General features: G+C 39.6%; 1 protein-coding gene across 1 annotated transcript; it reads right to left on the bottom strand.

Annotated features, from left to right (window-relative positions):
• Positions 1-129: 129 nt before the first annotated feature.
• Positions 130-12,771, bottom strand: c12h5orf22 (chromosome 12 C5orf22 homolog). Its single transcript, XM_028594240.1, has 10 exons — positions 12,488-12,771; positions 10,625-10,770; positions 9,924-10,073; positions 8,734-8,867; positions 7,483-7,772; positions 3,858-3,920; positions 3,567-3,688; positions 3,043-3,109; positions 1,648-1,787; positions 130-1,081 (listed from the first exon to the last, which is right to left on the bottom strand). The coding sequence occupies exons 1-10, from the start codon at positions 12,554-12,556 to the stop codon at positions 925-927; spliced, it is 1,338 nt and encodes a 445-aa protein (XP_028450041.1). The 5' UTR covers positions 12,557-12,771; the 3' UTR covers positions 130-924.
• Between the last annotated feature and the right edge of the window lie 799 nt (positions 12,772-13,570).

Raw genomic sequence — 13,570 nt, 5'->3', positions numbered from 1 at the left:
TTGCATTTTTCAAATTCCATAACTTTTCCAGGTTTTTTCAAAACGTATGAACCCTGCTAAGACCAAAACGACCGATTAGCCGACTAATCGACTAAGAGTGAGCAGCCCTAGAATAAATAAAGCCTGAGGGAGTATGTATTTTGTAAACTTTATTTAAAAAAAAGAAGAAGAACAAAAAGAGTCCGGCCATGTGTAGTTCAAATGCACTGGTAATGGTTATGTTTTGGCTTTACTTACAGTAGAATATATAAAACAAAAAGTCATAGCTACCATTTGTATACTTTTTCACAAAACGGTGTAAAACAAACCGTAAAGGAGCACATAACTAATTTTACACGACATTCAGTGTACAGGTGAGGAGTAGAGGTGGGGTAAAAAAAAAATAAAAATCTATACAGCATAGTATGGCAGTATCTTCCGTGGCAATACTGTATTAATACACAGATGCCAAGTATCGAAATATAAATTGCACGAGAATTTAACTTTTTTTGGTACTAAAATAATACAATCAATTGCTTTTTCAATCCACTAGATGGTGCAGTAAAGTACTGTAAAACGAAAATAAGCAGTATAAATTATTTTTAGTAAATGGAAACTAAATAAAGACTAAGATTTTCAAGAAAAACTGAACTGAAACAATATTGCCAGGTTACAAAAAACGGATAAAAAAAGAAGCCAAATCATTTAATTCATCAGTCAGCTGGGGGCATCCTAATCCTTCAGTGGTTTGAGTCTGCACATGTTATTTATTGACAAGTATTACAACATCTATGGCCACTTCTAATGTTAACATATAACATGAATTCATTGAAACAAACAGCCCCTGACGTGTCCTTTGTTGATGTGGTCATCTTTATCAAACGGTACATCCATTCCAAAAGTGACACACGTGTGTGTGTGTGTGTATTTGTGTGTGTGTGTTTGTTACGAGGCCTGTGGTTGACAGTCCTGAGTCTCTGTGCTGCTGTTTTCGTAGTCTTTGTGTAAGTCCAGTGCTCCGTACAGGCTCTCCAGTACCGCCAGTACTCGGCTCTGGACCGAATCCACCTGCTCTACCGGGCAGTACTCATCCAGACTGGACCTGAAAACACACATCAACAAAAGGTTTTTAAATCCTTTCTTCACCGGGGCTGGGTCAGAATATTCGATTCTCCAATTCAAATTGATCTTTGTTCAGTGATCAGATATTGATTGAAAAAAAAAATCCTGAAATCAAGCTTTTAATACAGTGCTCAGCAAAAGTGAATACTTAAACGAAAGTTGACTAAAAAGAGGAATACAAAATCATCTTTTGGAAATTGATCTTAATGCCTTAATTAAAAAAAAAGAATAGGAAAAATCCAACCTTTAAGGACACTGATTTTCTTTGTATGTATTGTAAATAAATAAATAAATAAATGTTCTTCATTTAAAATACAGGGGGCATAAGAACGTACACCCCTATGTTATATTCCCATAGAGGCAGGCAGATTTTTTTTTTTTAAATCAATTTTTTATTTATTTTTTCATTTTGAACAACAACAAAAGAACAGACAAACCTCCGCGGTCTACCTTATATATATATATATTTTTACCTTTTACAAGATAGGCCTGAATTCTGACTCTTAGGTCTGCATATCTTTGACTCGGTGTGGCCGGGTTATTTACCTGGACATGGTGACCAGGGTCGGTTTGGGCAAAGCCTTCAGACACAGCTGTACCGCCGAGATGAGTCTGTCGATCTCCTCGTCGGTGCTGATGTGGTGAGGCAGCTCCACGGTGTCACAGGTTAACCCCGCCTGATGGACCTGAGTGAGAGAGAGAGAACACAGGGAGGGAGCAGCAGGGAGGGAGAGTGTAGGAAAGTAGGACAAAAAAAAACAAGCGTCAACGTCGGGGGAGATTGCAAAACATGAAAGAAGAGAGAAGCATGGGATCAGATAAATGTTACGGGAACAACATGAACATTTAAAATCTGCCATTTCATTTGAGTTATGCCTTTACTATGAAAAGGCCCTGCTCTACTAATCATTTCTGAATGTTGCATTCACATCGCAGAAAGTTGCATGCTCAACTATCATTTGGAGTGATCGTCCCAGTGTTGCAACCTTTAAGGTCTTCGTGAGGCAAACCTCCCAAGTGAACAGTAACTGACATCTCCCATGAAAATACAGAACTGTATGGACGTTTCAGTTATTACTGCAGTTATACCATAACATAGTATCATAAATAGAGGTGGGCGGGCACAATTAATCAAATATTAAATCGCGTCACGGCTTCCCCATCATGGCTTCCCGCAATTAAATGAGCATGATCGACTGATTGACGTTTTAAAATGCTCCGCTCATAAAAAAATGCCGCTGCATATCGAATCGAGTGCTTCCTAAACTAAGAGCATGACTCGGGAAGGACTCAGCCAGCCAGCGCCGCAGTGGCACTACGCACGGCCGTTCGCTGTCGAATCGCCAAAAAAATGACACCAGGCTGCTTACAGCGCGATGACGCCGACCGCGACGCACGCTTTCAACTGGACAGAGCCGGACGTTTCTCCGCCCTCGGCTGAGACGGATGGCGCAGCGCTGCAAAATGTAGCCGAATATCCGAGTAGACCAGCTCTACTCATTTAGAGGCAAAGATTTCATGATCGTGGCGAATAATCTTGTTCTTGTTATTTTGGCCATAATCGTGCAGCCCTAACATATAGTAGTAGATTGTTAGCAGTTACAGTAGAGCTGAAGATCTTTGCCCGAACCCTGACGGGACTTTGGTCTTAATTTCTATCATTTTACACCGGCTCGGGCTCGGGCTCCGGGTTGCGCGTTAAATGAGCAGTCAGGTGATGCGTTTTGATTAGCACGAAAATGGATGCTGAGGAGGTGAAACGGAGGCTGGCCTCTAGAGGACTTATTTTATTTCTTTGTTCCAACTTCCAAGTTAAGCCTACATTAGTCATGAATGAATGATGTTACATTTTTTTTTATAAATGACTTATTCTTGAAAAATTTTTTAAGAAGCCCGATTACAGCTCTAAGTTACAGTACAGACCTTACAGTACAGTCTTACCATTTCATAGTCCGGGCACAGATTTCTTGACTTCAAACTGGAAACCAGTTGGGCTAATGAAGCCATGCTGAAAACACATGGAACAAACAAAGTAAGAGAATACACTCGAGCTGATTCAGAGATGGGGACTCGAGTTTAGGTTGGCTAACATGTTTTGCTCAGCATTGGCCATTGACTTGCTCAGAGACGTGTCAGCATCTCTGCCAACAATGGACAGAAAACTGATGTCTGTGGCATGGAGTTTCTACAGTCTACAGTCACACAGTGCAAGGCTCTGCACCTTATAGATGCAACAAGTACAGTTGTGGCACACCGGCCCTGTCAAATAAAGAAATCAACTGAACTAAACAGCTGGATAGGTTTTACCTTTAACATTAAATTATTACCATGGGCCTTTGTCACAGCTGGCATTTTGACATTTACTAGGAAATGAGAGTGCCCCTTTAAAAGGAGCATTCACTTCACTGCTAAGGAAGCATGTGGTTTAGTTCACTGCGGGTGAAATGAACCCAGAGAAAGGTTACCCGGGGTTGCTGGCCCAGCGTGTAACCGTCTCTTCCCCATCGTCCTCTAGCAGATCAGCGAATGCCGCTTCCAGGTCTTCTAACTGACGTACACGGAAATCCACGCACTCATCAAGCTCCTCCTGGACACACAGACACACACAAATAATTATTTTCTCTAGCCTCATGCTTTAACAGTCAGATGTAGGGATTTTTTTGTTGTTGAAATATCTGTTAAGTATAAGGTAAGAGGGCGGATTGTCGGTTGTGTAATCTTTGGTTGAAACACATTATTTATAAAACAAGTCTGACCTCCGCAGCATCAGGCCTGGGTCCCCTGAAGTTGTAGAGCTCCTTAAGGATGGTGTACTCTTCCTTGACACAGCCAGACAACAACAGAACAGAGGTCAATTCAAGGAAACACGTTTAGCATTTTGGACTACAGATGTCCTACGTACATGGACATAGTTTTCCGCACATTTGTTGTACCTCAGGCTATAACTGGTCTAACGCCGCCTTCACACTGGTACGGTAGATACGGCCGCGAAACGACCAGAAGTCATTCATTTCTTATGGAGATTTGCAGACCGCGTGCGAATGGGTCCGAACCGATGCGAACAAGTGCGGTGCGGAAAAAAATCGGGTCTGTTGGTTATCCGGACGCGTTAAAAAAAGTTTAACTCGTACGACAGGCAACGGACGGTTCCTATCCGACAATCCGAGCAGAAGTTAGCATTAGCGCTATGGTACTGATGAACAAATCTGAATTTGTGCAGAAACAATGCATAGTATACCTGCTATGGCTAAGTTGTTTAGCAACAGACATCGAACTATTGCCATCATACCCATAGATATTGTTATATATTGTTCTATATCTAGGATTATACCGCTATATCCCATTTAACCGACCTGACATATCAACATCCTGGGCAACTTTTCTCCACGCAGAAGCCTTTCTGTTTATATCTCTATAGCCCTCAGATGAGAGGTCAGAGAGAATTGGACATTCGGACACTGACTGCAAATATGATTTTGTATGAGGCGTGCACAGGTAATAGGGGATTTGTTTTTGAATTGTACCTTGGTTTGGTTTCATATTATGTACGTAATGTATGTAATTACAATACAATGCTGGTCTCTTACCACTAAGGAAATTACTGAACCAATAGCACGACTATACTATCGAGCTCTCAAGATCCACAGTAATCTTCCAAAGTGGTCTCACCAGTGCACTCACACACTCAAACGCTCCGACTTACCCAAACTACATAAACAGCCACGCTATTACATTTTATTTTCAGATTCTAAATAGCACTTCACCAACACTTGCTGCAGTTTTCCCGACACACAATATGAGACCAGTACGCCTCACTAGGTCGGTCTCACAGGCATTCATTCCAGTTGTCGTCGCCCCCCCATACAAAAACAACTATGGTCGGAAATAATTTTTTCATACATACAACAACATTTGGAAGGACATTCCCCATCACATCAGAACACTACCATCCATCACATATTTCAAAAAGGCATACCAACTGTTCCCTCTCAACAGTTACACTTGCACTCACTGATGGTTCATGTATTGTCCAAGTCTTGTCTGTATTGTTGTTTTTCGTAGTCTGTATCTGTCTAGCCCATGCCAATGTCCTGTGCAAGTGTTTCTGTCTTCATGTGCCGTAACTGTATTCTACGTTCTATGTTTCTGCAGAACAGGAACCTGCTGGAAACCAGTTTTTAAACTGAGTCAGGCCCGTTTAAATTGTAACTTAAAAGGTCCCATGCTTTTATATAGCCCTTGGTAGTATTAGGTGGTCCCCTAATACTGTATCTGAAGTCTCTTTTATATAGACCTTAGTGGTCCCCTAATACTGTATCTGAAGTCTCTTTTATATAGGCCTTAGTGGTCCCTTAATACTGTATCTGAAGTCTCTTTTATATAGACCTTAGTGGTCCCCTAATACTGTATCTGAAGTCTCTTTTATATAGACCTTAGTGGTCCCCTAATACTGTATCTGAAGTTTCTTTTATATAGACCTTAGTGGTCCCCTAATACTGTATCTGAAGTTTCTTTTATATAGACCTTAGCGGTCCCCTAATACTGTATCTGAAGTCTCTTTTATATAGACCTTAGTGGTCCCCTAATACTGTATCTGAAGTCTCTTTTATATAGACCTTAGTGGTCCCCTAATACTGTATCTGAAGTCTCTTTTATATAGACCTTAGTGGTCCCCTAATACTGTATCTGAAGTCTCTTTTATATAGACCTTAGTGGTCCCCTGTAATACTGTATCTGAAGTCTCTTTTATATAGACCTTGGTGGTCCCCTAATACTGTATCTGAAGTCTCTTTTATATAGACCTTAGTGGTCCCCTAATACTGTATCTGAAGTTTCTTTTATATAGACCTTAGTGGTCCCCTAATACTGTATCTGAAGTCTCTTTTATATAGACCTTAGCGGTCCCCTAATACTGTATCTGAAGTCTCTTTTATATAGACCTTAGTGGTCCCCTAATACTGTATCTGAAGTCTCTTTTATATAGACCTTAGTGGTCCCCTAATACTGTATCTGAAGTTTCTTTTATATAGACCTTAGTGGTCCCCTAATACTGTATCTGAAGTCTGTTTTATATAGGCCTTGGTGGTCCCCTAATACTGTATCTGAAGTCTCTTTTATATAGACCTTAGTGGTCCCCTAATACTGTATCTGAAGTCTCTTTTATATAGACCTTAGTGGTCCCCTAATACTGTATCTGAAGTCTCTTTTATATAGACCTTAGAATTGTATCAGCCTTTCCAGGAATTCAGAATTACAGCCACTAGAGCCAGTCCCACAATGAGCTTTCCTTAGGATGTGCCATTTCTGTGTCTGTAGCTTTAAATGGAGGAGAGGGGGGGGGGGGTGGGCAAGGTGGAGTAGTGCTCTTTATGTAGATAGATAGATAGATAGATAGATAGATAGATCGATTCTATATAAAGGGCACTAAGGTGGAGGGTGGGGGTGTGGTCCATCTGAGCTTTCATTTTCTCAAAGGCAGAGCAGGATACCCAGGGCTCGCTTTACACCTATCACCATTTCTAGCCACTGGGGGACCATAGGCAGGCTGGGGGAACTCACATTAACGTGACATTAAAAACTCATAAAGTGAAATTTTCATACCATGGGACCTTTAACGTTACTTTTAATCCTTTCCTGTATAATAAATGAAATGAAAGTGAAAAACTGGTTTCCAGCAGGTTCCTGTTCTGCAGAAACATAGAACGTAGAACACAGTTACGGCACATGAAGACAGAAACACTTGCACAGGACATTGGCATGGGCTAGACAGATACAGACTACGAAAAACAACAATACAGACAAGACTTGGACAATACATGAACAATCAGTGAGTGAAATTTTCATGCCATGGGACCTTTAACGTTACTTTTAATCCTTTCCTGTATAATAAATGAAATGAAAGTGATTTTTATGTTGAAAAAACTAAAAAGCTACAGCCCCCCCTAAATCACTGATGTAAAGCAACCAAGCACCAGATAACATCAATAACTTAATTGACAATCTTTGACAATGTATTGAATTCAGCCCTGTGTTTAGAATGTCTGCGGCTGCAACCCTTTTGTTTCGTTGGATAAAGGATTGTTACTTTTAAAGCCCCATGGAGTCTTTACTTCCTGGATATGATGCATTTCCTGTCGAGGCCGGGGATAGTTCCAAAACTCTTTTGTCAAATTGTAAGGCAAAATCTCTGAATGCTACAAAGTGGTACAGATACTGATCAAAATAATAAGTATAGAAATAAGGTAGCAGTAAAAATTCTGTTAATTTGTAGATGTTGAATGGTTGTTGATTAAAAACAGGATTATGGTAACTTAAAGAGAGGTTTGAAAGCAATCACAGCTGCTACGGAACTAAAACATGAGGTGTATAAGCGGGATATACCTGTGTGTATAATTCCTTGAAGGGATTCTTACATGAAAAGAAATCCAAATCAATGTCCAAGATGTACGGCTCAGTCTCACTTAGAAACGCAGATATTCCCTTAACGACATAACTGGTGGATCCTTCGTCATCGTCATCACCCGAACCCGTCCCGGTGCTGCCCTCTGCTGGTTGCAGTGTGTCGGTGCATCTGAAGGGGGCCTCGGAGCAGCTGGCCTCCCCAGCTTTACTGCACTCTGTACGGGGTCTCTTGGCAAACCGTCTCGCAGCGTCCTCTTCACTTTTCTTTTCTGAAATGTTACACAGAAAAGCACAACACTGGTTTATAATCCAGGATAAAAATCCGAAACTAAAACAACCCCCCACCGGCAAAGGAAGGCCGCGTTCAGCCTGCGTCGACCGTCCGGCAAAAACTCAGGCGTTAAGGCTAATTTTTGCGAGGATCTGTACCAAACAAAGAGGTTTTCTTTAGTCTGTAGGATACACAATACTGCAGCACCACAATACTTAAAACAGAATGGTAGACATACAGTACAGGCCAAAAGTTTGGACACACCTTCTCATTCAATGCGTTTCCTTTTTATTTTCATGACTATTTACATTGTAGATTCTCACTGAAGGCATCAAAACTATGAATGAACACATATGGAATTATGTACTTAACAAAAAAGTGTGAAATAACTGAAAACATGTCTTATATTTTAGATTCCTCAAAGTAGCCACCCTTTGCTTTTTTAAATTCCACTAATTAACCCTGACAAAGCACACCTGTGAAGGTAAAACCATTTCAGGTGACTACCTCATGAAGCTCATTGAGAGAACACCAAGGGTTTGCAGAGTTATCAAAAAAGCAAAGGGTGGCTACTTTGAAGAATCTAAAATATAAGACATGTTTTCAGTTATTTCACACTTTTTTGTTAAGTACATAATTCCATATGTGTTCATTCATAGTTTTGATGCCTTCAGTGAGAATCTACAATGTAAATAGTCATGAAAATAAAGAAACACATTGAAGGAGAAGGTGTGTCCAAACTTTTGGCCTGTACTGTACATTTTGCCATTAACAAATATTGCGCGCCCCCCACCCCGATTTGGATATTGCACTAGTCCATATTGTGATTTTGGTACAATTGCTATTAATTGTTTAGTCCTACACGTAACCCTGCGGAAATTTGTTTTTTTTGGTGTCACTAACCGTACTAGAGACTCCCTGTCTCCTTCCCACCTGCCCTCGGTGGCTAAAGAACCCACCTGGAAGTGACCCGGGACTCGGTTTAACAGGATTGACTTTGACCACGTTCAGCCACAGAGGTTTAGAGTTCTCTAGGTGCTTCTCCGACACGTACAGACCATCGCTGAGGAAGTAGTTGTCTGTACTGGTCACCCTGCGCAGAGGGGAGAGAAACAGAGGGAGGAGGAGAGGAAGTGGAATTTATGACAAACCAAAGAGAAAAGAAAAAGGAAAACATATGTACTACATTTAAAAAGGTCCTGTACTTTTCACTTAGGTGTTTTCAATCCAGTCAGGCTCAAGCCGGGGGGGGGGGGAGAGATCTGTGCTGGAGCTACGTATAGTCACAAAACTCTTATGTACCAGAAAGATAACAGGGTAAGTTGTCTCGCACTAAAGGTGCAAACGTACGAGTGGTCAGTCAAGCCCAGTTTGTACAAACCTAAACAGTCCTGAGAAGAGGCTAAGTTTTCACATAGCATTTATTACCTTAAAAGTCACCAGCTAGCACTAGCTAGCTTTGGTTGGCAAGGTGCTTTTAAACAAGGAACATGACCTTTTTAGGCACCCAAAATGTTCCTATTGACCAACATGAACGGAAAACACACGGTGACAGAATAAAGTTCACGGCTAATGTAATGTACACAGGGCCATGGTTAGTATTGCTAACCCTTTGTCATGATTGACAGGTCGGCCCGGAGCCACGCCTAAACGCATCCCCTGCTTTATCGTCAGTTGAAAAAAATAAAATTGGGCCATCATTTAGAGTTTGGCGTTTTTGGTCCGTGCAGGGCTCTGTATCTACGGACGGTTCTTAGCGATTCTCGATTCCGATTCCTTGAGGGGTAAAGGTGAAACGGGTCACTCACATTCTTATTTCACATATAAGAGGAAGATTTTATTTGGATTCAATGGTGATTTACAGTTTTACTAGGCTTTTTCAACGTAAAGTAAAGCCACACTAGCTTACTGTGCTCCAAGGCTGCAGCACAACACACCTGGAAAATACGGTGGCCCCAACGGAAACCAAGACTCGCGCATGTTGAATTTGAAACAGATGATCGGATTTAAAACCAAATATTCCCCAAAGGATTCCAATAATAATAATAATAATAATAAAAAAAAAAAAACGATCCCATTGGAATCGTAATTTTTGAAACAATTCCAAGTTGGAGCCGGTTCTTGATGCCCAATCCTACGTACATCTTACCTAATGGTGGTGGTGGACGAGTCTCTTCCTACAGCCATCCTGTGTTCTCCCTCTCTGATCTGCTGGGCCCAGTATGGATGCAGCCACGCCACACATGACACATTGCCAGCATAGACCATGGGCATTATCCAGTTTTCTATACTCAGCTCACTGTAAAACAAACAACAACCCTACAGTGATTGGTGGAGTCCAACACAACGTAACAGTCTGACTTTTAAGACTATCCATTAGGGCTGCACGATATGAGGAAAATATGCGATATGCAATAATCTGGTTGAATATCGTGATAACAATATTACTCGTGATAAATAAACAGATATTTAAGTGTACTCAGTTCTGCATTCCTGCTGCTTTAAGTGTTCTGCTAAAATACAAGTTGAATTTTAAACAAACGACAGGAAATCATTTCATTCTTTTATTGAACAGTGAATTGAATATAAAAGGCACCACAAAAAAAAAGAATGAGTTACATTTTAAAGTGCAGTTTTCTACTGATATTTTCTTTCAACTAACAAGAAACATCTCTGTCTTTTGCAATATGTCGCAGCCTTTCGCAGTTGATATCATGATGACGTTAAAAGAAAAAAACGATCTATTGTGCAGCCCTAATATCCATCCATTACCTGTAATCACTTGTCCTGTGGCAGGGCTACAGGCTACTAAATGGGTAAATTAAGTGACACTCCCATCGCCGAACAAACCTTAATAGTTTCTCCTTATCAAAGACTGTGTCAGCGGGCATGTTGACAGGAATGAGCAGATCAGGATGGGAGTCTAAATGGACCATCTTTATGTCCTTTAGTGGAAGGTGTCTCGATGCAATGGCACGATAAATATGACCCACCACCTGGTAAAGATACAGTACAATAAACGGTTTTAAGATCTTCGACTCATTGGCGTGTGCTGAGAAAACTGGCATTATATCTTTGGTTCCTGTTTATTGGAAGCTCAGAATCTTTCATAGAAAATATCTTAAGACAATTTACGTGTGATTCATTAGCTCTTTCGTCAAAAAAGTGCACAAACTACATTGTACTGTTAACTGACATATCAGACAGACATAATAGCACCTGTGCACAGGGTTTCAACAAGTCAAATTTCAGACTTTTTAAGACTTATGAATGAAATTTAAGACCTACTGTATATCACGACGTAAAAGAACAACGAAATGCAGAGTCGCAAAAGTACTTGCAAAGTTAATGAACTCATTCGAATTTAATATAAGCGACACAGAGAAATAATCTGTAAATATACAGCAAATTATATTTGGACATGCAAAAGTAGGAACAGAATAAAAAAAAACATTTCAGTGAGCATTAGAGGCGTTACATGGATGTAGGAAAATTAAGACATAGAACACAATACTTCAGAAAATGTAAGACTGTTTAAGGCCTAAAATTTTGATTTTGAAATTTAAGCCTTTTTTAGACTTTTTAAGACCCCGCAGAAACCCTGTGTGCAGAATCAATAGGACTCATTTACACACAACACCCAAAGTTATGCCATTTTGGTAACTCTTGGTGCAGCAGTAATTACCATTTACACTGTTAGAATAGCAGTTACAGTCAAATATACAAAATGTACAAAATTCTGTATGGTAACATCTGTTTTTCTAAAAGGAACCAGAATAACTAATGACAGTTTTAGAAGGCTGATATCTGACCAGTCTCTCAGTGTCTATCTTTGGTACAGTAACTGCAGAGATTGCTATGTGGCTGTTGATTGGCTAAAGGGTGAGTGGCAACAACACTGACCAATGAAATCTATCGCTGTGAAAGCTGCCAATATGGCTGTAAAACAGATAGAAAACACAGTTTTGGAAGAAAAAAAAAGCAAATGTCTATAATTTTAAAATGAACTCTAATTAAACGGTTACTATAAAAACATAATAGTAGGTACTAGAGCTGGGCGATATGGCAAAAATCAAATATCACAATATTTTTGACAAAATCCCTCAATGTTGATATTGTGGCGATATTGTAGTGTGTAGTGTGACTACCGATGCTTTAACAAAATATTAACACTGAGTTTTGATAAATAATCACCAGTAATGTGAAAATAATGACTAAGTGGGTAAAGGCACATAACAGAACAGTTACAATAGTGTGGTAAGTTAAGAAAATGACATCACTTTACTGTAATGCATCCTTTAAAACCAGGAAGACACCACTTTTGTCATATCAGGATATTACGATATCCAAAATTCACGACGATATCTAGTCTCATATATCGATGTCGATATAATATCAATATATTGCCCATCCCTAACACTTAATACTAACGCGCAGTTATGTGGAAATATCTCTTCACACGTCCTCTCCAAGCTTTAAAGCCAACAGCCAGCTGTGTTTCACAGTCAGAAATAAACTGGGGAATATTAACGCTAACGTTAATCAACTATTAATAGCTAGGTATATAAACATACAGGGAGTCATTTTGTTGATCCCAAGTGGAAGTCTAGAAAGGACAACGCGATATTACATTTGTGTGTGTATATATATATATATATATATATATATATATATATATATATATATATATATATAAATAGAGGCCAGGCTTACATCGTGGTGGTCATCCACTATGCACACCGGCAGCTCCTTGTAGAACCTCTTCAGCGGCACGGAGCTCATTGTAACAGAGAACAACGTAGCTAGCTATGTTTACTCCGTCCGTCAAAGTAACGTCAACGTTATTATTATTATTATTACACTCTAGTTGAGATAAAGGACGTCACGTTCTCATACTCCCCTCTAAAGCACATCTAGTTTGGTAACAAATTGTTTGATACCAGAAGCAGAACCAGCTGAAGCCAAAACTGGCATGGCATGGCACCCACCGGAAACGACACCAGGCATTGTTTTTATGTCCGAGTAGAAACAAGAGTCGGGATAAAAACAAAAGGTTCCTAGTGTTCGGTTCGTAGTGTCTATGGTTCGAAACTGTTAGAAAAAATTAAAATACAACAATTTTTAAAAGCTACATGACACGGACTAGCATCTGCACTGAATACCCTCAGTTACATTTCAACTGCAAGCTTTGTATTTATTTTTGTATTTAAAAGTGCACTGATGTTATCATTCCAACTGCACCTTAGCATATTCCTTATACATATTTATTCCCAACAGTATTGCCTGTATATAAAGCCACTACAGCTTAGCAATGTGCAATATTCAGAAGTAAAATATCTCATCTATCTACTGTTTAATCATAGAAATTGCATATATTTATATCTATAACATATTTGTTTGTTTGTTTTTTTTATTGAATTTTTAATACTCATACTCAACACAGCAGAACACGACAGAAATAACCCAACCAGAGGGCTAGTCCACATGGAAAAAAATCAAAAGCAAAGAATAAGTACAAAAACACACAAAGAAAGAGCAAACAAGGGCAATGCGTGTTACATATAATGCTAATCATTTAAAAAAAGGAACTGAATGAACAAAAGAAACAACAGGGTCCCGAATTGTATTATACTTTTCAGGGCAACCCCTCATACTGAACTTGATCTTCTCCAGGAATAGAAAGGACTGTAGGTTTTTCAGCCAAGGGTTAGGAGATGGGGGTTTTTGATTTTTACAATAAAGTAAAACACATCAACGGGCTACAAGAGAGGAAAAAGCAATAATATTTTTTTTTTT

Source organism: Perca flavescens, chromosome 12 (genome assembly GCF_004354835.1).
Source record: "Perca flavescens isolate YP-PL-M2 chromosome 12, PFLA_1.0, whole genome shotgun sequence".
Classification (NCBI taxonomy): domain Eukaryota; kingdom Metazoa; phylum Chordata; class Actinopteri; order Perciformes; family Percidae; genus Perca; species Perca flavescens.
This window is presented reverse-complemented; position numbering and strand designations above follow the sequence as displayed.

Excerpts from the sequence above, each read along its gene's own strand:
- c12h5orf22 (XM_028594240.1), bottom strand. The coding sequence starts at position 12,556 with ATGAGCTCCGTGCCGCTGAAGAGGTTCTACAAGGAGCTGCCGGTGTGC. Across the intron at positions 8,868-9,923 it reads TCGTCCACCACCACCATTAG|GGTGACCAGTACAGACAACT; the intron begins GTAAGATGTACG and ends CCCTCTGCGCAG. Across the intron at positions 3,689-3,857 it reads CCAGGCCTGATGCTGCGGAG|GAGGAGCTTGATGAGTGCGT; the intron begins GTCAGACTTGTT and ends CTGTGTGTCCAG.